The following is a 26,692-nucleotide window of genomic DNA, read 5'->3' as shown; positions in this document are numbered from 1 at the left end:
TCCCAAACTTGATTCGCTTTTGGCTTTTAGTCTCGGCATGATTTACGTGTGTACGCATATGTGTGTGTGTGTGTGTGTGTGTGTGTGTGTGTGTGTGTGTGTGTGTGTGTGTGTGTGTGTGTGTGTGTGTGTGTGTGTGTGTGTGTGTGTGTGTGTGTGTGTGTGTGTGTGTGTGTGTGTGTGTGTGTGTGTGTGTGTGTGTGTGTGGTGTGTGTGTGTGTGTGTGTGTGTGTGTGTATGAAACAGTCAGTGGTCTCCCTCTGGGAGAGGTTTAGGTATATACCTTTAGCATATCCGCCCTCAGGGCAGTCTGCGAGGACGACGACTCGGCAAACACGGTCTTCCTTATTCATACGAGCTTCCGCTTCGATATGCTGCATGTGACTTTTTCTTCGACTTGTTATGCTTCGCATACGAAAAGAAATATACCTATGCCGAATGTATCAATGTTGGATATATAAAGAAAGAAGCCTTTCATGCGTAGTTCTTCACAATGTATACTACCCAGCTCTTCTCTCTCTCTCTCTCTCTCTCTCTCTCTCTCTCTCTCTCTCTCCCTCTCTCTCTCTCTCTCTCTCTCTCTGTTCATGTATAAGCTATTTTCTAGTTGAATGGATAGTTACACTTTTTCATATAAATTCATGAACTTTTAGCCGACCGTATCCCAGCCTGCTGCTCTCGGTCTTTTCATCGCTTCGTGTCGTGTGTGCGTAGTATATAGAGATTTTTTTTACACGTACATGTAGAATCAGCTTCTCTCGGAAATTTCATTCGAACTGTCAAGTGTAATATCAACGTTCTTTATAATTCGTAATAATAATATCAAACACCCGCAGGCTATTTCATGCCGTTTCGTTTCAATGTGGGTATACTTTAGAGTTTTAAAAAAAAGAACAAGAGTTTGTTTTTATTTCGGTGCATTTATGAGCGTGGCGTTCATTGTAATTGCATATATCCTTTTGGCATTCGAGTCGCTGTGCGAGCGTAAAGAAATTTCCGTGACCGTCTTAGTGGTGCCGGCGAACAAACAGAGAAGAAAAAAAAAACATGAAGCGCGCGGAAATTGATCGACAACAGAGAATAACGAGGCGAGGCAACAGACAAAGCAAAAGCTGCAGCAGCTTCAAAGACGAAAAGACCACGTCGTCGCCGCTGCCGCCCACATCAGCTCTCTTTCCGTATACGCTATACAGCTCTTTTTGGACGCTCGCGGCCCACATGAGTGTGTTGCTCTTGGAATGGAACACGTCACGTAAGAGACGAAACGACAAATTTTCATTGTTGACGTTGCTGTTGTTGACGTCAAATTCATGTAATTCGACGCGTCAGATCTACCAGTTTCTCTCGATGTGTGACGTCGCGGACAGGAACAATGATAAATTATGCAAAGCATCCTGCCCCTATCGGGTTCACTATCACCTCGTTCATGCCAGTCAAGTAGCTGCTTGGCCGAAGTATGGCTATACATTGTTAGAAGTCAACGAACTCGCTGTTGAAAGATCAATTTCTTGCTTCATAAATTTTCCATTGAGCTTTGTGTACAGTCCTCCTACGCATGTCACTCGATTTGTCATGTGATGACAATGGACTTCGTATAGTCTCATTATTCATGTATTTAGCTTCTCGGCGTTCGACGCATTGCGACCGCGTGAGAGCAACTATGCTGGTTCACATTTTTGTCTCGTTGAAGACGACGTTCACTTGAAAAGAAGTTGATCAGTTTTTTCGTTGCCGTCTGTAAACGTATTTTTCCTCGAGCTGGTACATTTTAATGAAGAGCCGAGATAAACAGAAGAGGCCAAAGATTTCATAACAAAACAAGGAGAAAAATGTATCTTAGCTTCATCAATACGATCGGTAAAGGGATTCCTTTATCGTTTTTTTTTTCTCTTCGTCTCTCGTTGGCTCGATATCGAGCAAAAACGTCGGCGAAAGACTGCTCTAAAAAGGAATATTGCTCGAGCACCAAAGGAAGTTCATTTGCCAAGTACAGTACGTAAAAATCTATCGATAAAACGAAGCAAAAGCCTTCGACAGAGCAAGATAGAAGAAGAAATATAGAACAGTGAAGAAGTTTTAGACGACAACGAGCAAAGAAGAAAAGTTCAAAGCTTCGCTCTGTATAGTTCATTTGCGCGGGAGAGAGGAAACGTTTTTTAGCATGAAAACGAGCGGACAAAAGAGAATCGGGCACGACGCGATTTCCTTCTTTCACGCTCGCGCATAACGAATTTCGAATAAGCAAACGCGCGCGGATTCATTGACAGTAGCCGACGCCGCTCTTTTTCTCTCTATACAGTCGCGCGGATTATGGAAGAAGAAAAGGAAAAAAAGATGACAGGATTCTGCTGCTCATTCATTCGCGATTTTCGGACCGAGAGTGGTGGGATGAGTTTCAGTATAACACACACACACACGCGCGCGCGCGCACACACACACACAGAGGGAATGTACAACCGCGGATTTGACGCTTTTATTAGCTCACTGCCCTGGAAAATTCGTTAGCCAGTCTACGCCTACTGTTTTCCGCGCTCTCTCTGCCTCTTTCTCTCTCTCTCACTTCCGCATCGCTTCGCTTTGAGAGCGTGAAACAACGCTACTGTGCTACTGCACTTCGAGTGATATATATATATGTATTTATAGAGCTGGATGGAAACACGAGAAAAATATTCTACTTGTTTTGTATATTTTTCTATGTGTCGACAAGCTTTGACACTGATTTGTAATTCAAATTTCATTTGATGTATATTTTTTAACTTGTCGAGTGTTTTTTTTCCTCGTGGCTCTTCGCTGTTTGTGACACTGATGGGGGACATTCGATGGAACGCTATTTTTTTTTTAATGTAGCTGATTTAGTACTAGTTTAGAATTTTGCAGAGGTTTTTAGTATTCAGTAAAGCTGGAATTTCAGTTTCAGTAGCTGGTTTAATTAACGTCGTTAATTGAAGTTTTAATTTCAAGTAGATTGCCCCATTTGATGAGCAAATATTTCATCAGACGTGTCGAATTGCAAGGTTAGCTGATTATCCACCGATTACCGCTTGTCGATATTATGTAAATGAAGACACGCGTGTATTACTAATAACACTTGCGATACCCTCCACAAATTGTCAATGGATAAATATTTGACACGAATTGCAGATTTATCAAAATTGTATGACCATTAGGTGTTTGATTATATCCGCTTCATTGAAATGCTATTTTCTAGAAACTAGCGTTAACTGCTCTCATTACGTAAGGATTCATCGATATATTTTCCACAAAAACTATTGTCGATTCGCACGTAATTTTGTTCCGACGAACAAAGCTTGCAGGCGACATTGAAAAAGTCAAGCAACACATCAGCACAATAATAAAAAAAAAAGTGGATAAAAATCTACATAAGTTTGGAAAGTCAGCTCGCGCTCACAATATTTCGTGCAGAGAGAGCATTAGTAAGGAATGGATAATGTTCGCTTTCGTCGCGCGGTTTTGTACTTTTTGGCCATAGTACAGTTGAGTTAATTTGTATTCCGAGCAATTTTCGAAAAGTGAAGCAAAGTTGGTAGGGAGAGAGTCGTGGGGGCCACGGTAACAAAAGAGTGCGCCGCTATGCGTAACGACTGTGAAGTAGAAGCCCCGGGTTCGATTTTCCATTTTCAACGTCGCGCTCGATTTGTCGCCGTCGTCGACGCTCGCTCGCGCGCACCTATAACAGCTTACCAGACAAATGAGCCAGGCGAGCGACCGAGAGGAGGGAGAGAAACGAGAGGCGAAGAAGAAAAGTCGAAAGCGATTTGTCATTATAATAAAGCAAAAGCCGAGTCGCGGTTATAGCCCTTATCTTCGCGAGGCTTTGTTCACGACTTTCGTGCCTGATTTTTCATCGAGAGATACCCTCTTTGATTTTTACCAATCACTCTGTTTTTCCCTCAAATCCACTCGCCTCGCTGACGATCTTCCTGATTTCCACTGATTATTATCGTGAAGTGCCAGTTAACAGACGAATTAGTAGCTTTTGTCAGATTGACGCTGACTGAGCCTGTCTGAGTCTTCGTTACTTATACATATATCTTTGATGTAACTAGTTTGTCGCCAAGTTCATTGACATTCTCAAAACAAGAATATCGCAATCTAGATTTTCTTCATTGTTGACGAATATTAATATTCCAAAAGTTAATCCCAACACTCCATCCGAGGATGAAAACTCGGAATAATTACAATTTAATTTGTCGTCGAACTCCAGAACATTTTCGTAAAACTATTTACGTTGCCAAGTAATCGTGAAATTTTCATCATAACTTGTAATGAATTCATCTTGTTTGATTACTGTTCTTCGAGCATCTTGAAAATTACGAGGGAAATCGCAAGTAATGTGAAAAAAGAATGTCCGACGAATAGAAAAGAAAAAGTATCCTGTACTCGCGTGATCAAAGTCCAACTAAATACGAAAAAAGATGAAAAAGAAAGATCGCGCGGGCGTTAGTTCGTGAAGCAAAAAGAGAGGGCGAGAAAAAGGGGGTCAATTACGAGTGAAACTGCTCTGGCAATCGGTAATCGAACTAATTAATGGGGCAACAGAGTCGCGCAGAGTTGGAAAAGCGAGCGGCAAAGCGAACGATAAAATCACTCGAAGCGCAGTGGCGCGCAACCGAGTGTGCATACGTAGGTATATGTGTGTTTGTGTGTGCTCAGTGGCCGAATTTGGCGTGCGCTTGGATATGGGCCATAAATTGCACTTCGATGCACAGCGCGTGCATGCGAGTTCTGGAATAAAATAAAGATAAAAAAAATACGTAGTCAAGCAAGGAAGTCAAGGATCGTTTAGGAGGGAAGGCTTTAGGTGAAATAACTACGGTTTATGTGTATGTAGCATGCGGCTCTCGTACGGTCCGATACCCGCGATTAATTCCTCCTATTTCGCCCTTTTATTTTTTACGAGTCCAGAATTTGGAGCTTGCGTTAATTGCGCATTAAGCTCTCTCTCTCTCTCTCTCCACCGATTTTACATCGTACTTCTCAGCATTATAATGTCAATAACATGTTAAGCCATACCAATGCGAATATCATATCGACTACTTACATGGAAACTGTGTATTAATGTAAATTCTTTTTGTTGCAGGTGAGTTGAACATGCAATCGTGTTGTTACAAATCGACAGACACGTGAGTACAAAACATGTTATCTGTGCAATGCTGTATTATGTGGGCGAGCAAAATCGATGCATTATAATATAGACAGACAGAGGCTTAACTGCGTAACAGTGGGTTGGATGCGCGCATAACGCACAGCTCTCTCGTAATTGTTTACATCCATTCAGGCCAACTTTCGTGCGGTGAACGACAATACCCCACCCCCTGGAATGTAAAGCTCTCCCTCTCTCTCTCTCTCTCTCTCTCTCATTGGAGCGGTGAGCAGCTGTCAAAGCTTATTGTTGTGCGCACGATGCCAACTAATTAAAAACGACCAGCAGTAACGCCGTCGCTGTACCACTCCTGCCGTTGTCATGCTAAACAATTATTTGCTACTTCGGCCAATTGTTATCAGAGCTGCTTTATATACGCGTGTGGTGCTCCTGGCATGGAGTGTGAATTTTCAATACAGTTCAATTTTCAAACCAATAGCCGAGAGGAAACATTGGCTTTGCATTTGTGGGAAGATTTATTATTATATTGTCTGGCCGTTAGAACGAAAATTGGAAAATTTATTATGATCGAATGCGTGCTGCTGAAATAGAATTCACATTAAAAGCTTATTGACGCGACTGCTTTTAAAGTTCAACGCGTTAACGAACTCGAACTTGATTGCTCGTTAAAAATGTACGCTACGATATTTAATGAGTATTATCTAAAAGTACGAGCGAAATATCGAATCTATACACGCGACAAACGATGGAACAGTCGTCGATTGAAAATTCCATTTGGCACTTGAAAGCTCGACATTGTGCCAGCGCGCTCATTATTATAAAACTACTTCAAAATAAATACTCGCTATTTTCTGCGCAATGGTATCTTTCGAAATAACAAAAATAAAATGAGCTAGCGAACAAAGCCTTTTCCAAATTGCAACATTGTACACATGCACATTGAAATTTAGCATGCTAAAAAAGCAAAAAAAACCAAAGAAAAAAGGAAAGGAGGAGAAGCGAAGCCATTAAATCTGGTAACGCAACGTCGACGAGACAACAATAACGAAAGTGCGTACGTGCGTCGTGTGCGTGAGGCGCTTGTGTGTATATATGCAAGAGAAGCGAAAATGAGGTAAAAACGAGGTCGTCCATAACGACGCCGCCGTCGTCGCCTCTCGACAATAGCAAGGCCAAACGAGAACGAGATGCGGGCTAGCGAAAAATAAACGAAAAAAAAAAAATTGCTAAAGCTGCAGGGCGCGATAAATGCAACTCTCTTCGGTAGCTTATACGCCCAATTAGCGGCGTTTCGTCTGCTGCTGATTAGCCAATTTCGAATTACCGACGCCAGTACAGAGCTTGTCTTTTGTCAGGGGGCGTATTTGCGTTGCGTTTTCTAAAGTGAACAATGTTTTTTTCAGCAATCCAAAAGAATGCTACTGTTGTTGCACCTTTGTACTGTAGTAATGCGAGCGAGAGCTTTGGATTTGGCTTTCTACTCTTCGTTTCAGTGAATATTTTCTGTTCTCTACGGCACACTCTATTCGTTAATTTTAATGAAAGGATTTATAATTATGACGTGTTTAGGGTAAAAATAATAAAGCTTCTTTTATACCTGTTTCTAGGTCCGAATATCACGTGAAAATTCTTGGAAATCGTAGATACTGCATATTTCACGACCCGCATGTACATTGACCACATAGAATGATTTTTGCAAAACCGTGGTAAACCTGTTTCGAAAGAAAAAATCGTGCACGCTCCACATACACGCTTTTATGTAAAGCTCTACATCAGTTATTCTCGAAAATGAAAATAATTTCGTCCTTTTTTTCTTCTCAAACATAAAGGAAACAAGTAGCATTCCAGGTTAAACTCATTTCTACACTAATTTTAATATCGCAAGCAGAATGTGTGTAACCCAGTGGAATAATTTTTTTTTTTCTGTGGAAGCAAAGGAGGTTAATTCTGTTTTCCGAGATCAAGTCGTTTTTGTCGTATTTCTTTATGTTGAAGAATGTATTTTACAACTAAAACAAGAACAATAAGTTTCATTACTCACGGGAAAGAAACTTTCATAATATTTGTCGTAATTCGGAGTTAATTCAATTTTCAAACTTTCCATATAGTTTAATTCCAGAGAGCTTTTCACTTTCGTTCTTCCTCTAAAGTTATAATTCTGCCTCATCTCAAACCGTTTAAAATACTTTATATCGCATGGTTGCGGGACCTTAAATCTTATCTCAATAAAACTCATATCGAAGATTTTAATACTTCAAGAACTTACATAACTTGCACATGATATTCACGATGGATTACAGAAAATGTAGTAAATTATATGTTACGCTTGATACGTTTTTCACGCCTATGTCAGATTATCAAGTATTTTACGATACGCCATATTTTCCTATAATACCAAATCACGTCGGACATTAAAACACAGCTGAATGGTTTATGCGGTTCTCGTCGAAGTTTAACCGACGCGTAAGACATTCAGGCAAATATTGAATTTTAGACTGAGCGTAAATGAACCACTAAAAAAAGCACACTGAAAAGCATACATTATCCACGGCATCGTACATATCGGCAAGCGATGACGAAGTAAGGCTACGAGAGCCATAAAGTTGGAGAGCTTCGTATCAGGATAAATTTTTAAAGCCAAGCCATTTCCTCGATACTAAAGGAAGGCGGTCGTGGGCGCTTGATTAAAGCACATACAGGAGGGACGCATAGACATGCGATACGGAGACTCGCGTAGTATATGACGCGCGAGAGAATGAATTTCCGAGGCCTGAGGCCGATCGATGCGAGAGAGCATACGTGAGCGCTTGCAGCATAATTATACGAGGCCACCGCTGCCGCCGGTGATTACCGATATCTCTCGCTCTCTCTCGTTCTCGGGCTGACGAAGGTACAGACTATTAGGATGTGTGTGCCGGCGATATACAGCCAACTATTGGGCTCGCCGAGCGGAGTTTCTTTGGAACTGTGGGCGTCTGCGTGTGTTGCGGGATTACCAACTGATGCCGCTGCACGATCGAATTTCGCAGGATGCTGCGCTCTGCACTTGTCGCTTCCGCTCTCTGCCTCCTCCATCTTCCTCGCGTGCATCCTCTTGTTTCTCCCGCTCGCGGCAGCGACGAACCAGCGGAGCTTGCCTTTTTTGTGCTTTTCGCGCAAACCTCCCGACGCTATCTTTTGCTCGCGGGAAGAGCTGTACGTCGGACAGGGCTATCTTCCTTCCAAGTAATTTCGCAGAGGATTCGGTTAGCGCCAACGAAATGGATGCGCTGGCTGATTAAGTGCTTTAGCTGTGCTTTCTTTCCGCGCGAGAGATCTCCAAACTGGATTAGCAAGACCGCGAAGCTTTTCCAAGCCGCGTCTCAGGATACTAATACGCGCGATCTTCCTGACGGGAGGCATGAGTCTTAGTTCCGAATGAAACGTAGGTACGAATTCCGCGCGAGGCGAGTTGCGTTCTGAGAAATGCAGCGAACGAGAAGCCGGCCATTGTGTAACGTTAAAATGGAACCGCTTGTTAGCCGAAGTTTCAGCAAAGTATAATCGAGTAGTTTGCGATTTTCAGGCTGGTCGATTCGTTTTGCGCGAAGCGCGATTGCATGGAAACATAAAGAAACTGCCTCGGTGATGTGACCTCCAGTTCTTTCGACAGAATTCAATTAAAACGAATCCATGAAATTGGGAGTTCTCGAAAGGCAGCCGCCGCGCCGCTATCTTGAAAGACATGGTTATTAAAAAGAAGTAGCAGCAGCTCTCTCGCTCGTTCGCGCCTCGCTGTAGTATCAAACGCAGGCAAAAGCCACTTCAGGGCGTTATAACGTGCCACTTGTGTTCCTACAATTTCGCCACTAGCTTTTGTTATTTTAACAGACGCGCGCGTTATACATTCGGGGATGCGCCTTTTGTGTTTATGCGCCCTGAAAGAGAGGCTTTTGAATTAATTCGAAGCATCCGACCATAGCATTTATCTCCATCAAAAAGTGACGCGCAAAACTTGAATAATGGATCGCTCTCGCGGCTGTGCAGCGGCAACAGAGAACAGTATAATAAGGAATCGGAAGGAACGTATATGTGAGGCGCATCAGTCGTAAATCCCCGCGAGATCTTCGCAAAACAAGCTGTCAGGATAACCAAGACTTATCATATAGTTTCGCAATTTTCTTCCACCACGCAGATCGAAATCCAAAGTAGACATCCATCCTATGGTCGCAACTACACGAACTCATTAACGTATCTCTCTAAACGCAGACTGTCATCCTTCGTGTCAGCCAAACATTCGTGCAGCAGCCGACTATTGCAGCAGCTCAGTGCTCGCGCGGCGTTGGCTTATATGCGCGAGATCATCGTTGAGGGAGCCAGCGAGCGTGCCACCACGGACAGCTCTGACAGACCAACTGTTCTATTGAATATGCATATATACCAGCGATCCGCTGAGATATATAGCTAGAGAATACTGTCTTCTATTTCATTTAAATCCAATCAGAATTATGCGATCAGCCATTCACGCCACTTGATGGATATTGCATTTTCAATTTCTTTTTTTCGCTACCAGTCCAACTGATATACGATTTATATGTATACTCGCGCATTATGTCATGTGTGCGGAGACAAATTGGAAACGGTTTATAAAACAGAATTTAATGGGAACTGATGAGCCTTTCACTTGTAAGAAAACGCTGTACGTAGGAACGTGAGTTACGCACCAAATTTAGTTGATCAAACGATGATTTCACATTTTTTTTTATTTGTAATTGACTTTCGTCGATTACGCGGTCAACTACCGTTTCATTTTTTCCTTTCTTTAATTTTTTAAAATCCGCGTTAAAGTAACTCATGATCTATAAAGTGGTACTCCTTCCAATTCAATTTATATATATAATTCCTTTATACCAAGAGATCCAAGTGCGTAAGGAATCTTGCCAAGTTATTTAAATTGGATTTTTTCGAGCAATCATCGTAAAAAGACCGCTTAAATTGTAGAATAAAAATAAAAATTCGCACTGACTTTTTTTTATTCCGAAAGTTGGCGAACGATTATTCGTGCTGACGCTGTGCGAAACTTTTTTCAAGGAAAATTGGAGTCAAAAAACAAGAAGAGAGAAAAGCAAGAAAGCGACTATCAAACATTGACCCGAATACCAAATTATATCGAAGTAGATAAAAGAGAAAAAAGGGCTTTTCTCGAAGCGTTTTCAACAAACTTTCGCGAAGCAGAACTTTGTTTTTTATATTGTCACGTGTCTTTACACGCATGTACGTATGTCAATAAATTAAAGTTGCAACCTAAAGAGATTTTAATTGTCTCTTTACTTGTCCATCGCGGCACGTTTTTTTTCATACAAAACGGGAGACAGGTGGTTTGAAGAGAGAGAGAGAGAAGAGAGACAGACAGACAGACAGACAGAGAGCCGAGGACATTCTTCTCACAAAGTTTTCCATCGTCTTTCCTTTTATTTCTTCTCAATTTAGCTACGCGAAATTTTGCTGATTATGCGAATTTTTCAACGCGTCTAATTGCAAAACTGCTCTACATTTTTAGCCTTTCGACGCTGAGCAGTAGAAGTAGTCTTGATTGTACGCTCAAACGCACTCGCGTGCTGCAGAGTGTGTATGACTCAACGAGAGAGAGAGAGCCTCATTAAAATTTCTTCCAGCGCGGAGCAAAAAAATCTTTTTCCGCTTGTTTAAACAGCTACTAAAAAGAAATGTGCGCGCACGCACTGCTAGCTAAATGACAACGAAACTTGTTGATAAGCTGCAGACTCCTGTTAATCAAACTTAAAGTTCCGCGTCTCACGCCAAGTTGTCCGAGATCTAAGAAACTAATTCGTAAATTCGCGCTATTCGATGAAGTTTTATAAATTTTCGTTCTGTCTTTGACGCAAGCTCCATTATTCCGTTGTACAGTATGTGATGGTCTATTACATTGGAAACTTTCGTCGGGAACAAGTTCGTCTGAGATTAAAATGTATAGTTGTCCGATCTCGTTAAAGAGTATCTACTCGACAAAAATCGTGATTCAGTATCTGCCAAGAAGAACAAGAGAAAGAAAAGAAAAAAAAGTGGAAGACGATGTGACGAGAGACAGAGGTACAAGAGGGTCGGTCGCATGCTATATTACAATATCAAAGGGGAAAACGGATGGCGCCCTCGCGATAGATGAAATCCGATGAAACGAGATCCACTGTTGTCGAAGAGTTTAGCTGATCCGCGAGACCGAATCGAAGCGATCCGTCTAGCCTTCGTCGTCGTGTCCCCTTAATATTTGAGAGAGCTTTCGTTTCTTTTTTACTTCTGCCAAGAAAAATCCAGGACACTTGCGCTCGCACAAAGGAACACAGAAGAACGCGGGGCTCTCATCTCTAGATAGATACCGAGCTACTTAACTTTTTTTTTCTGTTGTTTTTTAATTGGAAAGCACATTGTTGTTAAACTTCGCCGTATAGGTCAAAAGTTAGGATGCTTCGTCGTGTATTTTGCTGCTTTACCTCATCAAAAGTTTAAAAAGCTCGCTCCCCTTTTCTCGCGGGAGCGTAACATGTCTTTGCAGCGCAGGTTCACAATTTTTGCTTTCGATAAACAGTCGACGTCAAGTTATTATTGGATAGTTTGCTTTTCATTTAACGGCCTTTCAAGTTTAGCTACTAGAAGTTTAACGTGCTCGCAAGCGTGGCTAATGAAAATATAAATGCAGGTAGCAGCGAATAATTTTTGTTTTTAATTAAAAAACGGTTAAATATACAACTTTTCAAAAATGTTTCCGTAGCGCGTTGATAAAGTTAACTTTCGCGTACACGAAGGTGAAGTCTTTTTGAGCGCAAGTTCAATTAGAATCTAGAATCAATACGCACTGAATAATCGTTGAAAGTTTCGCAGCGTGAAATTGAAAACTATGAAAGTAATCAAGCTATCGCACTTCGATCGAGCGGAAATATTCACTCGCGCGTACGTGCGTCTAACGTGTCAAGCACAATTTATCCTTTTCGGCAAGTTTTTCACGCCCTGCTGAGCATTGTGCGAATGGAAAAGAGAGGCTTCAAAGCCGTTTATTCGTCATTTTCCAGCGAGCACTTTCGACAGGTTGCAATTTACAGCGGCAACTCTCTGCGGCGCGAACTCGTTGCCTCGTGGCTAAAATGATAATGACCTCCATTCGACGATGCTTTGGAAAAGAAGAAAAGGAACCGTGCTGAATTTCGCGCTCGAAATTATACGGCTGTTGACAATTTTGCCGGCTGCCTCGAGCGCCTGGTAATGACTTTAACCTTTGTCGATGTTTTTTCGCGCTTTGAAATGTTTGTTATTCGATTCGAGTGCCACTTCTATCGGCAGCTTCGCATTGAACGGTGCAGACGATGCTTATCGACGAGGACGAGAAAAAAAATCGAAACAGCTTTGCGGGCGTATGAATTGAAATTTTGTTATGCCTGGTAGAATGAAAAATACGTCTTTTCATGCTTCATCTGCGCTCTATTTTATCAAGTTGCAGCGACGGAAAAAAGCGCACTGAATAACGCAAAAGCGCTTAGTTTTCCGATGGTCACCGCGAGGAACAGGAGGAAGCAAGTTCATAAATAATTGATATAATGTTTGTTTACGTTTCTCGCTTTTTTCCAGATTAATGTCACTATAAATTGAACGATGCTTCTGCGGTATATTAACTTCTATGGAATGTGTTTTTGAAAAACTTTAGCCGAAGTGCAAACTAGATTTTACTTTTTGATTGCTCCTGCTCCATGTCATATTTGAAGTTTCACCATCTGAACAACTTCGTTAAGAGGTAACTACGAACAAGTTGGTTTATTGCAGCAACGCGAAACTTTAAGAAGCGTAAAACTCTTATAAGCTCATTAATTATATTCCTCAAGAGATGCGCGAAAAATCGAAGCACGCATGCATTCTCGCGAATAAGATACAGTAGTAACGCGAAAGTTCCTCCCTCGCGATACGTGTTGCATTCAGCATCGCGAAAGAACCTCTCTCCTGGGGCTGCATAATTCACGTGTCTCGCGAAGTGCGACAGTTCTTGGAGATTTATTGGCGCGTATACCGTCTCCAATATTTAAACTTGCTATCAAGTTTTGCGACGAATTGAAGAGCTTATTCCGCCACGTTAAATGAAACTGCCTCTTGAACATTTCTCGCGATGAAATAAAACCAAGAGCTCTGCCGTCCGACGATAGGACTTGGAGTGAAGAAAAAAAAAAGAAGAAATAGCGTCGCGGAATGGGAATTGTTTCACGTGCAGTTTTGGTTGGCATCACATGCGTCCTCGACTCCATGCTGAAAAAGCTTTTTCCGCACACGGCATTGTTCGACCATCGAGCTGGAACCTTTTGTCGAAACGGAAATGAAAGGCGCGATCGGTTCTTACGTAAAAAAAATGACAAATACAATTGAAAAAATAAAGTCACAGAGGAGCGGCAATAGCGATGAGGTTCGAAAATAGAAGGTATCTCTGTCTGCACGCCATTCTGCTCTTCTTAATGTAGGTGCTCAAGTGTCCTCGGCGCACTTTCCTAAGCGGTCAGCGTGTCTCGCCTCGAGTGTCGAACAAAGAAAGGCACGACTTCTTTTTTTTTCTTTCTTCCCTTTCACGTCGAAGCTTGTATCTCCGCGATAGCGTTTCATTTTATTGGAAACGCGCTTCGCGTCGAGAGAGTTTCAATTGCACTTCGATTTAAGCTGAAAGTGCTGCTGACTACAACTTGCTAATTAGTTTGTAACGCTACTTTAAACTGGATTGAACATCATCAATTGCCTCGATAACTAATTGATCAGCGAGATCTTGTTAATTATGCACGCGCACATGTACACTGTTGCTAAAATTAAGCTTTAATTAACGAAATGTTAATGGGAGTGTGCCCCAAAAATGCAGAACGCACGCGACCTCAGGCGTAACATGGCCTAAGCCTGTACAAAAATAGCGGAAATCCTTGCGAGTGAAATCCCGTCAAATAGCCAGATTCAAGCGAATTATTCTCTCTTCTCTCTCTCTCTCTCTCTCTCTCTCTCTCTCTCTCTCTCTCTCTCTCTCTCTCATGCATATGTATACGTGCATTCCGAGTTCGAGCTGCGGTGAGAGATTACCGTGCACCCGTATAGTGAAACTTTTATGTACGGCAAAAATTCGATCGTGAAACACGTAACGAGTTTCGTAAGTATTTAATCGCGTCGAGTGCAAGCGGCAGAAAAAAGCAGGAAAACGAAGAAGGGTCTCTTGTGTTAAAGAACTATATGTATACAAAACGTCAAAGAGGAGCATGGCGCCCCAAATACTACGTTCGATGGTGGGCCATGAAAGATAAAACACGTAGCTTGCACTCGCAAAGTTCTGACGGCAAAAGAAACTTTTGCCGAGGCATAGAGGCTCTTGTTTCTCTTGTACTGCTACACATGCTCCTGCCCATGCTTTGCCGTCTCGCATAAACCACAGCTAAAATTGCAATTGCCACGTTGCCGTATTCGAAAAAACAAAATACTACAGATTCTGAAACAAATTAGAACTCGTATTCCGTTATGCGTTTAATCCGCGGAATATTGCCGAATTTTTTTTCCCGTGGCACGCGGGAAAAAAGAGAGAACATACGACGAGGAATATTATGGGCTCGATCAATCACTTCGAAACTATATCTATGTATGAAGCGGTGACTTCTGAACCAGTGGACTATTTAAAGGCGCAGCTATTGCAATTGCAAAGCAAGAACACTGAGGGCGAGCGCGACAATCCGTATGATGCACAGAATGCAGAAGTCCACGCTTTCTCTCTCTCTCTCTCTCTCTCTCTCTGCGCTGCCCTGCTCTGAGATAGCCATTGTTTTCGTGGAATTTAGCCTTTCTCGCATTTCATCAATGTCGATACCAACCGTTATATAGCCCTCCCATTGCTCGATGCTTTCGACAAAATTGTTCGCCTGGAAGCTCTCTCTCTCTCTCTCTCTCTCGCTCTCTCCCTCAACTTCGTGCAACTTATGAAAAAGAACTGCAGACACATGGTCGCTTGAAAACAGTTTTTTCATCGTATCTTATGAGCGAGTGTGCAGTAACGATTTTAAAATTATGCGAATGTTCATATACTTTTTCTCACGTGAATTCATTGTGCGAGCGCGTCACAATTATGATTAGCTCAATCTTATACCTTGTAAGTAGGTATCTAAGGCCAGCGATCTTTCTCTCTTTCTCTATCTACGTCTCGTAATAATTTTTTTCCCACGTTGACACATCGAGTCATCAAGCTACCCTATTTAACAAAATTATTCTGTCGTAATGTGCACGCTAGAGGAAATAAAAAGTACATGGCGTTGTCCGTAAAATATATTATCATTGTCATTCATCGCAATAAGAAAAGTACATCGTATATAATTAACTGCGTACGCCCGCAAGGTGGTGCGGTAAAAGAAATTAAAAAAAAATAAGTATCGAATAACGAACGGCTCCGTAGGAGAGAAAAATTTATCGAACACTGAAGACGTGCGTGCATGTGTGTGCGTGCGTGCGTGTACGTGAATGTGTGTGAATTATGCAGTAACAACATCCGTGATAAATACGAAGCACTTCTGGTAGTGGGAAAAAAAATCACAGCAATAAACATTGCCGCGGCGAGGCAGCAGCAGCAGGGTTGGCCGAATTTATCCGAGCCACTAAATTTTGATCTCCGCGCTTCTTATTTCGTCAGACACCCGGGGAAAACCTTATTTGTCTGACGTAATACCTTTTTGACCTTGTCACAAGATCGCCTAGGAAAGTTCGTTAGCAATTCCCCGGAAAATTGAATTCATGGAAATATATCTTGCGAAGGAGATGAGCAGCTTAATTAATGAAGGCAAATGGAATTGCAGCACACGATCAGTTTCACGCGTTTATACCGACACGGGCTGGAATCGTCTTTATTTTTTGTTACTGCTGTGTGCTTGATTTAGCTATGCGATCTGCTGCTACTGCCGCTACAGTTACTGTCACTGTTACTATAGGGTTGACGTCACCGAAAATATAGCCGTTGGCGTGCGAGATTCTCTGGCTTTCCCTTACTTTGCGCGCACTCGGTTTCTTTGATTTTTCCTGCCGGTCGTATGAGATATGTGCTGCTGAAAATGTGCCAACGCATCGTTTCTCATCCACTTTTTCCCCCTCTTCTCTTTCGAATTTATCTTGTTTTCCTCACCACAGCCCTTCCTGCACTTCATTTGAATGAAAATTCCTCTTCGGCAATTCATTTTGTTACATCAGCTTACTCGCATTTCCAATGAGAAAGCACATTTTTCAACTAGCTAACAATAATTTACTGGAATGATCATGCCATCGATTTATTGCGATCAATTTGCTTTTTCATCTAATTCAAATGAAGATCATTGTTCGTGGAATGTAGTCGGTGTTTAATCAATTGGAACCTAGTAAAATCTACGGTTTGGCAGTGGAATCAGCAGAGAAATATTAGAATTTTACGTGAACGCACGAGTAAAAGTGAAACGAACGCACGCAGTTCTTTTAACAAAAGCATAAACCGTTTCGCCCATCTTCGTTCTTTCAGTATCGTGAGAGAAAAAAAGGGATCTCATCATTGCGCGACTTGCAGCAACACAGGCACATAACAAGCGCGAGTGCACGCTCCGGCGGCAGACACAAACTTGAAAATACAAGAGGCGTATTTCTTATTACGGTGGCGCGTGTCTAATGTCTCTCTGCTACCACTACGACTCGTCGTCCATTTACTCTTGTATCTTGTACCTCGCCTCTCTGACACTTCTTCTTTTTCTCCTTCTCTCTCGTTTCTTTCTTTCTTTCTCTTTTTTACGAGCTCTTCCGCCCGGTTTATTTTATTTGCCGAGTACTCGGCGTCTTATCCGTTCCCCTGGGTGTTCTTTCACAGGTTATCTTTTTTCGCTGTTGTATATGTACCGTGCACTTCTGCTTCCGCACGGGGAGCAGATGCTGAACTAGGAATGTTTCTGCGAGAGACAGACAGACGGAAAATGTTTCGTCAAATAGCTCGAGACGGATGCGAGCTGCTTCTCTTTTTGTTATTGATACTTGGATTTGCGAATGCCGAGTCTTCGTGTGAAGACGCTCGTCCGAGTGTAAATGTAGCTCGGGACTATTTCCGGTGAACTTGCACACGAAACTTTCAAGATATATTTTCAATGCAAGCTCTAATTCCAGTCAAGGCCGTAGCTAGAATGAAAAATGAAGTTAACTCTCGAGCAAAGAGGCCATTTTGTCAGAGGCAGTCTCATCCCGTCGTGTAGTACAAGAAGGAGCGACGGCACCAGCAGGGACAATCTGTTAACGCCTATTTTATGAGCGTGCTCGTAGCACTATAGCCTCGACTTAATTAATAATCCAATTTATTTTCTCCGGTGCGCTCTCTCTCTCTCTCTCTCTCTCTCTCTCTCTCTCTCTCTCTCTCTCTCTCTCTCTCTCTCTCTCTCTCTCTCTCTCTCTCTCTCTCTCTCTCTCTCTCTCTCTCTCTCTCCTCTCTCTCTCTCTCTCTCTCTCTCTCTCTCTCTCTCCACCGTAATTTCTGCCTCTCGCGAGTCTGCTTCACTTTATTCAGAGCGTGCACGACATGAGCGTTTCGGCGCGCACAACGCGCGTTCGAACAAGTCTACTGCCGCTGCCATGTGCCCGAATAGTTGAACCGGGCTTTAGTTTGCGCGCGCGCAAGTCGATAATAATGGTGAGCCCCGTGTTTAAATATTCGACCAAATTGAATTGCGTACGTTCAATTTTTTTTCCGGAAGATAAAGCATTGCGAACAGGTGGTGGTTTGACAAACGAACTGCAGACAGACTTGACGAGCAATTGCTACGACGGAACGAAGTTGGAGGAGACACGATCGAGACGTACCGCCAAGAGAGAGAGAGAGAGAGAGAGAGAGAGGAAATGCCAGCGAGAGTAATATGTTAAAAGTGGTATATCGGTAGCTGCCCTTATTTTATTTTATTTTTTCTCTTTGTTCCTACTGAATTTCTCATGTCTAACGAGAGAGGACAAAACAACTTTATTTTACTTCAAAACTATTGTGTAATGCTTTCGATGATTTTTACTCGTTCAAAAATTTAGGGTCTTCAGAAGATTACTACTGCAGATGCAATGAGAACTTATCGAACCTGCATTAAAAAACGTAGTTAAAAGTTGTAAATCTTTTGCTTTTTATTTACTGAAAAATTAATCGTTTCATTGCGATATTTCTGCTTGGTGTCAATTAAAAGTTGTTTTACTGTAATTGAAGAGAAAAGAAACAAAATGTCCTTCCATATCGACTCAACTATTTTGTAATCGGAAAAAATGTATCGGTTTGAAATTTTTTTCCAGATTGCGTGATAAAAAAAAAGTCCTTGGAAAAACTAGTAGCAGCTTGAACGAATATGAGATGTCTGAGTATAAGCATTTACTTTTCCTGCCTCTTGCTCGTGCGCGTGAAAAGAAAGTTTATACTTGAACCCGACGAAATTAAAAGTCGTATCAAAGAAAATACAATAACCATGTATAACTCCGCTATCTCAATGAAAAGTTCTCATATAAAACTTTGATGTTTACGCTCCGAGTCATTTTAAAAGCTCTCGGTTTTTCCATCATTAACGCCTTCTATTTCTTTAAAAATTTCTGAAACAAAGTACACAGCAAATTTCGATCCCGTCTCGCTAAAAACTGAATTCACTGTTTTCAAAGAAGCCACAGAATAAAAAAATAAAGTGCTATAGCGAATAACCGATGAATCATCATCATCCACCAGCACAAAGCCGGTTGCCATCCCTCGCCAGCTCATATAGTCCTGACAGTGTACGATCGGCATGCGCGCGCGCGCGTGAGAAGGGCTGTAGCCGGTGGCGGTGGTGGTGGGGACGCAGAGGCAGGAAGGCAGGCAGCCGAGAGCCAGCGAGGTTGAGGTCGCATTGATTTTGTCTAGACAGGGTGGAGACTAGACAACTCGCCGATATCGCTTTGTCGAATGAAGTAAAAAAGAAAAGCTCATTGTTGCTGAACAAAACGGATACGCTGTGTTGTGAAATTCAGTGTCGCTCGTCGAATCGGCGAAGTTCGTCAATGTGTTTTAGGCGATCAGTTATTCAGTGATGTCGACTCGAACGAACTGTCAGTGTGAATTCGATCGATTGTATACAAAAATCGTATAAATTGTCGTGAAAAGGTCGCGTATTTTCGGAGACTGGATTTGCGACGAGAAGCCACGCGTGGGCGTTCACCGGCCGGCGTCGTTGTCGATGCAGCAGCGCGCCGCTATGTAGGCAACTTGCACTCTTCTCGAGCGATGAGTCGTTTAGGCTGAATTGAATTACGCGTCGTATCGTATATCTGCAACTTACAAAAAAGGGGAGCCAAATGCGCTCTCGACAACGCCCAAGCCAACAGCTGTACGCCCTAACCAAGCTCAAGGGATGCTGCTGTCGGCGTCGATAAATTTGGCCGCCTTAGCGACGTGAGTTTTCCATATAATTCGCCGTTTTTTTTTTTATTTAACAACAAGTTTTTTTTTACTAGCATGAACGTTAATCAAAATTTACTTCATATGTACATTAAGTGGGTTACTTTGATGAAATGTTTGTTAAATATCTCGCCGACGTAGTCACCAATATAAATTATGCTTACACACTCGTAAGGTCTATATTAGCGCAGAGTATCACTTGTTTTTTTACGACACCGTAAACAAAATTTTTGTTTCCCTCTTTATGAAAATTGAATAAAGCGCACATAATGCGTTAAAAATGGTGCTTTGCCATATAACGCGTATCGATTTTTTATATGGCTTCCGCGTGTGCGGCGCGCTATATACGTAGTGTCACGTTTAATGAAACAAAAGAAAAAGCGAAAGAAGCAACATTATCGCTCGTACGTTGACCCCCTCTGCTGCTTCCTTTATGGATTTTTCAAAAGTTTACGCAAGCACTTTGAAAGAAAAGGGCAGATTGCGATTGAAAAGAAATGCGATGGGCGAAGACATCTCGGAATGAGAAAATTTTACGAATCATTGTTCCCTCGACTCTGTTCCAGTCAATCGGATATACCTTCCTCGCGGTGATGCGGCGAAGCCGCTGCCGCCGCATCTCATCTGGAATTCTCAGGCCGTATGAAGAAGCGGCCTTCCGCTCGACACGCGCGCTCAACTATTTCAATCGCATCGCCCGATAAATCCGTCCTCCAAAGCTTCATCTCTCAGTCTTCCGAATGGGAAAAAGAAAGGCAAAGTTTCCCAGGCACAGAAGGGCTCACAAGTTTCACGAGCGGCAGAAGCTTGTGGAAACTTACTTTAATTAAAGTTTTTGCGTGTTCGAAATCGCATAATTAACGCTCGACCTCAAGCTGCCGGCAAAATGCGTAATTATCGACCCACAGACTATAGCGCTGCGTTGCCCTTTCGCGATAGTCAACCTCGAATTAATCCAATTTGCGTTGCCAGCCGAGCTCGTAGTTCTATCTGGACGCGAGTCCTTGCTGTTAACCACTTTTGGCCCTTCGCATATAGGGTCGTCTTCCTTGTATGATCAATCGGCTTTTCACAAGGGGTTCGCACTCTTGCAAGTGGATATCTTGATTTATCCAATTGTTCCTGAACAACATAGACGCATACTTATGATCTTACTTTGATCGGTTGTATTATATGGTCTTACTTTGATCGGTTGTATTGTAATGCACTCGTAGTTTTATGTATTCGTAACATTTTTTTAATCACCAGTTGATAACTAACTTATTAATATATTGTTACAGCAACACCTTCCACTCCAGTGATGCCGGGTGGAACGCCAGGGACGCCTTCATCCAAAGCGAAGGTGTGTATTTGTAGATCATAACAAAGAGTTTGGTATATCTCATATTTTGACACACGAATACCAAAAATATGCAATACTATATTTATTTGTAAATGTTGAATATACTCGCCTTTTTGTCCTTTATTGAAAAAATCTAGCTCTTTTCGGGTCGATTAAGAACTCAATATTTACAACTGCGAGTGCTCAACTACGTCTCTAACAACTTAATTCGAATTCGGATTCAATAGAGCTTCGTCCAATAATATATTGCTTGAAAAAGCTCTCGGTGTATCAGTTGGAATAAAAAAAAATCCACCACTCATTCGAGATGTTTTTTATGTCAATATAGGAGAAGCTGATGATACGCAACAAAGTAGTCGTCGCTCTATATCCTTTCCGAGCTATCGAAGGTGGCGATCTGTCTCTCGAGAAGGTAAGAGCCTTCATGAGTGTTTCAATGAAACATCTATCTATATAGCCTAATAGGATCGTATCGTTAATTGCTTCACTGACCTGCCGAGTATTGCTCCGGTTGCTCGCATTCAATACCAACCATTCGAAATGGCAGATGTCGAAAGCCTTTTCAGTTCATATCAATCTCCACATATATGGGGATATGTCGTTGAATATTTCTCGTACTACCCCATTAATTGGTATATTTATGAATTCGGATTGGGTGACATGGTGAGATCAATTCGACGTATATATTTATTCATATCAAACAGAAAAAAAAACAACGGCTTTATTTTAAATGCTAATTGATGCAACTCGCGCTCGTTGAAGCAATTATAGTAATAAATAATTTATGCATCAATGACGAGATTGAATGGTAATTTTTCATTCAGGGAGCAGAGTATGAGGTGCTCGATGATTCACAGGAACACTGGTGGAAAGTCAAAGATGAGCACGGGTAAATAATCGATTTGAGCGTTTTATTTTATCAGTGTTAGCAGCTGCAGCTGATTACATAGTTGTCTTCTGCTTTTAGATCAATCGGCTACATTCCCAGCAATTACGTGAAAGAGAAAGAGCTGCTCGGTTTACAAAAATATGAGTGAGTATCGAGCCAATGTGAAAGTTGAATGTTATGAATAATCCTTCATAATCTAAATCACTCTTAGGTGGTACGTGGGAGATATGTCAAGGCAACGCGCTGAATCTCTTCTCAAGCAAGAAGATAAGGAAGGCTGCTTTGTTGTTCGTAATTCATCTACAAAGGGCATGTATACCTTGTCCCTCTACACAAAAGTGTAAGTATCTTCAAATATTTGTTATGCGGGTTATCTACTTTCGAGATATTGTGCTTACGTTTTTCGATCTTAACAATGCGAGATTCAAAAGTTGAAGCAACTTTTGACGAACAAAAGAACGAGTTACTCTTACGTAATAATGGAACGGCATTGTCTGAAGCTTAACGAATGAAAATAATATTGCAGCCCTCACCCTCACGTGAAACATTATCACATCAAGCAGAATCAGCGAGGTGAATTCTACCTCTCGGAGAAACATTGTTGCGGCTCGATTCCAGACCTCGTTAATTACCACCGTCACAACAGCGGCGGACTGGCTAGCAGACTTAAGGCCAGTCCATGTGATCGTCCCGTTCCACCGACTGCCGGCCTTAGCCATGGTAAGCTTGCCATTTCCCTTATCCTACTCCTTTTTTTACATTTTCCGTATGCTCATGAAACACTCGTTCTATTCGAGTACGAGAAGTAAAGACGAACAGTTTGCTCGTCATTAGACACGTTAGGACTGCTTGTTGACAATGACGCGCAATTTGTTTTTCAGATAAATGGGAAATCGATCCAGCAGAGCTGCACTTGCTGGAAGAGCTTGGATCTGGTCAATTTGGCGTAGTGCGTCGAGGAAAATGGCGTGGCTCTATCGACGTCGCCGTGAAGATGATGAAGGAGGGCACCATGTCCGAGGATGATTTTATCGAAGAAGCTAAAGTCATGACGTATGACAAACTTTTTATCTACCAATTATATATACAATTTTGAATGAAAATCACTATTTTATACCATTCATTCTACTGATACAGGAAATTGCAACATCAGAATCTAGTTCAGCTGTACGGTGTGTGCAGTAAAGATAGGCCTATCTACATTGTAACAGAGTACATGCGTCACGGATCTCTACTGAACTACCTCCGTCGTCATGAAGCTACACTTGGATCGAACGTGGGACTGCTTTTAGATATGTGCATACAGGTAACTAACGCGACATATTATATATGTTCAAGATACTTTTAATCTGTAATTTTATTATTTATTAATAACGAATATTTGTTATCAAAAAATAAAAAAAAGAATTAAGTCAAATAAAAAATTGTTAACCTTTAATCGTTCTTATTGTAGGTTTGCAAAGGAATGGCGTATCTGGAAAGGCATAATTATATTCACAGGGATTTAGCTGCTCGCAATTGTCTCGTTGGCTCAGAAAATGTCGTCAAAGTAGCAGATTTCGGTCTAGCTAGGTAATTGAAAAAAAAAGAAAATTTGTTTATCTTGGATACGTGGTTTCCTAACGTAAAATTACTATTCTAGGTATGTATTGGACGATCAATATACCAGCAGCGGTGGAACGAAGTTTCCAATAAAATGGGCTCCTCCCGAGGTCTTGAATTACACCCGATTCAGCTCAAAATCCGATGTTTGGGCTTATGGAGTACTCATGTGGGAAGTATTCACATGTGGTAAGATGCCGTACGGACGTCTAAAGAATACCGAAGTCGTCGAGCGTGTTCAACGTGGAATTATTCTGGAGAAACCGAAGGCTTGCTTCAAAGAGGTTTACGAGGTCAGTGAATTTCGAATATTCAATTCACAAGTGTTTTTCCTTTAGTCAAGTTATTTTAAAATTCACCGACTAATAAACATTTTTTATAAATTACTATCACAAATAAATGTTAATATTCAGCAAATATTGAAAAAAGTATGGATGAGAAATAAACGTATAAACATAACATTTTTTTCACCCTTATCATATCTTAATATGACGTTGTTCATAAATGAATACAAAACTATAAGCACAAAACGTAGAAGTTTATTAAATCGTCCTATGTGTTTGTTTAGACAAGTATGAAAAAAATAAGTGTATTTTTCAGGTGATGAGGAAATGCTGGGCCCACTGCCCAGAAGTCAGACCGTCTTTCCGTGCGTTAAAAGATCAGCTGCTCAACGTATCTCAAGGTCTGCTCAATGATTGACTCAGTCTCCTGCGGTGCTTACGTTTTTCCTCGCCGACCTCGACCGGCAGCGGGCGCACCTCCATTAGTACCATCACCAGTACGACCAGTACCACCAGTACCACCACCAGTATCCCACGCTCACCCTTCCTTGAGCGTAGCAGTCTGCCCTCGTCCAACAGCTCCACCTCCTACAACTCGGCCACCCTGCCTGCCTCGCACCGCATTCGAAGCAACGCCTCACTTCCAAGCGCCGCCGAACTCTTGCAGCTCTCCTCGACTCTCTGTCGCGTCGCTAAGAATCGACAATCACGGCACGACAAAGACAAAAGCTCGAAAATCAAACCCAAGAGAGAAATGAGCGCTACCAGTCTCAGTCCGGTGAGGTTCAACGACGATAATCTAACAGAGCACCAACAGCAGCCGCCGCAGCAACAATCACCGCAACAACAGCAGCAGCATCTCAGTACGACATCTAGCTCGTCCAGCGTCTGCGATATTTGTAGTTCCTACGGGCATCCGTGGATCGAGATTTGCAAGGCCATCCGAGCCACTAAGGGCAATTGATTTAAAGGAAGACGTGCCGAAATTTCATTGACGTGACGATTCAATTAGTACGTCTATACGAAATTTTCTCTCTTTTTAGCTCGAGTGATATGGTTAGACAAGGGTTGCTAGTAGAATGGTTTAGGACCATTTTATATGTAGCATGAGTAAAGCAGTGTGTTTATTATATTGGTTCGATATGAACTGAAACATATGCGACGACTTGCGTTTGTTCGAAGTATATTACGTTCATTATTTCCATTGTTTTATTGCTCAAAGTGACTGCCACAAGTTAAATCATTTTTAATCAATGTTTAATCATTATTTTGTATTGTTTTTGTCGTTATTATCCAATTTTTATATATTTAGAAATAGCATAGTTAAGAACTATGCTAGTCTTTCGTTACTGTGACGTCATATACCTCGGTTAGTAAATGTTAATTTTTTTATATAGTTGTCACTTCTATTAAACAATGAATTTTAATGAACGTAATAGAAAACGGATAAACAAGAGAAATATTGAAGTCTTGAGTGTACATTTTTCGCTTCATTTGAAAAGGAAACTAGGAAAATATAAGAAACCTATGAATCACTTTTTACCACACAATAAGATCTTTTTAAGAACTTTTTCGAATACTACGAATGAAGATGAAAAAAAAATAATTGAGAACTTGTCATTTTTTATAAATACGCACCGTCTGTTATGATGCGATAGATAATTATTACGCACGTGTGCATGATAGAACTGCACCGACAACTCCCACTAGGGAACGAGAGTAATTATGTTCAATTTTTCATTGTACATTTAAAAAAATATTTTCATGCAATAACGAGCATCGAGAACGTGTTAATGTGGTTTTGAAAGGGACCAGAAAAGTGCTTTATTTATTCATCTGATCCCTGTTGTAGCTTTTCTTTTTTATATATTAATTAAGTTTTCGGTAAATTTTTTTTTGTAATAACTATTGTATCATTAAGTGAAATGTTTCTTAATTTGCAGTTTTATGTTGAATACACATGAGTAACAATATATATTATGAATGTAAGAATTTTCCGCGATACAATATTGCAGTTTGACTAATGAGGATGCCACCGGAGTCACTGTTGAATTGAAATTTCATCAAAGACTAGTGATTATTTTATACGCCAGTATGGTGAAAAGTGATAATGTTAATTTAGAGTTTGATATGCACCCAATACTTAGTGTCGCCCTAAAACCTCTTTAATTTATAGTCTATTATTATAGCTGTACTGACTGACAAGAAGTGTAAGTCCTTCCAGAAATACAAAAAATAAATGGACTTGTCGATTTTGTATTAAAATGAAAGTGTCGAATATACTTCTCCTTGCTTTTTTTACTGTCTACTAAAAATGTATAATCTTTTCGAAATGGAATCACATACCCTAAAAATTATCTTTATGACAACGAACTCATATGACATATAAGTAATAAATAATTACGAACGCTTGTGTGTTATGGGAAAATATTGTCAGTCCACGCAAAAAATAATAAAGCAAACATTGATTTGCAATAACTTTTGTTATTCAATGCAATGCAGTGTTGGATCTTTGTGAATGATCAAACAATAATAAAGTAAGAGAAACGTATGTACATATTAATCATGTAAGTTTAGCGTAAGTTTTATTACTTTTGTTGATTACATTCGTGAAAGTGAATAATCATCACATAATATTATTGTCACATTGTTAGAATGAGAGTAATGAATCTCTTAAAAATTTACTATCGTTGAATACGTTAGCATGATTTAGATAGGATCCAAAATTGCTTAATATTTGCATTTTTACGTACATGCAGATGACGATATTCAGAGTTCAATTGGATGTATTCACAGTCAATTTTGGAACCTAACTACAAAGTCATATTAAATCATTTGTACGATGTAATACAATTAAAAAATCTCAATGATTACATCATTTAAAATTTTATTTTAACGTCATTCATAGATATTAATTTTATCAATGGCGATTATACGATCAAGTAATAAGCATCAATGACTATACTAGAGATTGACCATATCGAACTGTTTCATCTAGCAATCGTAGAAG

General features: G+C 41.1%; 1 protein-coding gene across 3 annotated transcripts; it reads left to right on the top strand.

The window, feature by feature from the left end:
- Window positions 1-12,826: 12,826 nt before the first annotated feature.
- LOC131671605 (tyrosine-protein kinase Btk29A) lies at window positions 12,827-24,137 on the top strand. Of its 3 annotated transcripts, none has more exons than XM_058948155.1 (12): window positions 12,827-12,905; window positions 20,846-20,907; window positions 21,239-21,319; window positions 21,732-21,796; window positions 21,875-21,940; window positions 22,008-22,136; window positions 22,323-22,516; window positions 22,678-22,849; window positions 22,934-23,102; window positions 23,250-23,368; window positions 23,439-23,691; window positions 23,999-24,137. In XM_058948155.1, exons 2-12 carry the CDS (start codon window positions 20,866-20,868, stop codon window positions 24,098-24,100), a joined length of 1,392 nt encoding a protein of 463 aa, XP_058804138.1. In that variant the 5' UTR covers window positions 12,827-12,905; window positions 20,846-20,865; the 3' UTR covers window positions 24,101-24,137. The 3 variants fall into 3 exon arrangements, with proteins under 3 accessions (XP_058804138.1, XP_058804137.1, XP_058804136.1); XM_058948154.1 differs by having other exon boundaries at window positions 21,236-21,319; XM_058948153.1 differs by lacking the exon at window positions 12,827-12,905 and adding an exon at window positions 19,141-19,559 and having other exon boundaries at window positions 21,236-21,319.
- Window positions 24,138-26,692: the final 2,555 nt, after the last annotated feature.

Source organism: Phymastichus coffea, unplaced genomic scaffold (assembly GCF_024137745.1).
Source record: "Phymastichus coffea isolate CEN01 unplaced genomic scaffold, Cenicafe_Pcof_1.1 PCOF00129, whole genome shotgun sequence".
Taxonomy (NCBI): Eukaryota; Metazoa; Arthropoda; class Insecta; order Hymenoptera; family Eulophidae; genus Phymastichus; species Phymastichus coffea.
This window is presented reverse-complemented; position numbering and strand designations above follow the sequence as displayed.

Bases quoted from the DNA above. Each gene is read 5' to 3' on its own strand.
- LOC131671605 (XM_058948154.1), top strand. From the start codon at position 20,866: ATGCCGGGTGGAACGCCAGGGACGCCTTCATCCAAAGCGAAG. The intron at 21,797-21,874 runs GTAAATAATCGA...TTCTGCTTTTAG, and splicing joins AAAGTCAAAGATGAGCACGG to ATCAATCGGCTACATTCCCA. The intron at 22,517-22,677 runs GTAAGCTTGCCA...TTTGTTTTTCAG, and splicing joins GACTGCCGGCCTTAGCCATG to ATAAATGGGAAATCGATCCA.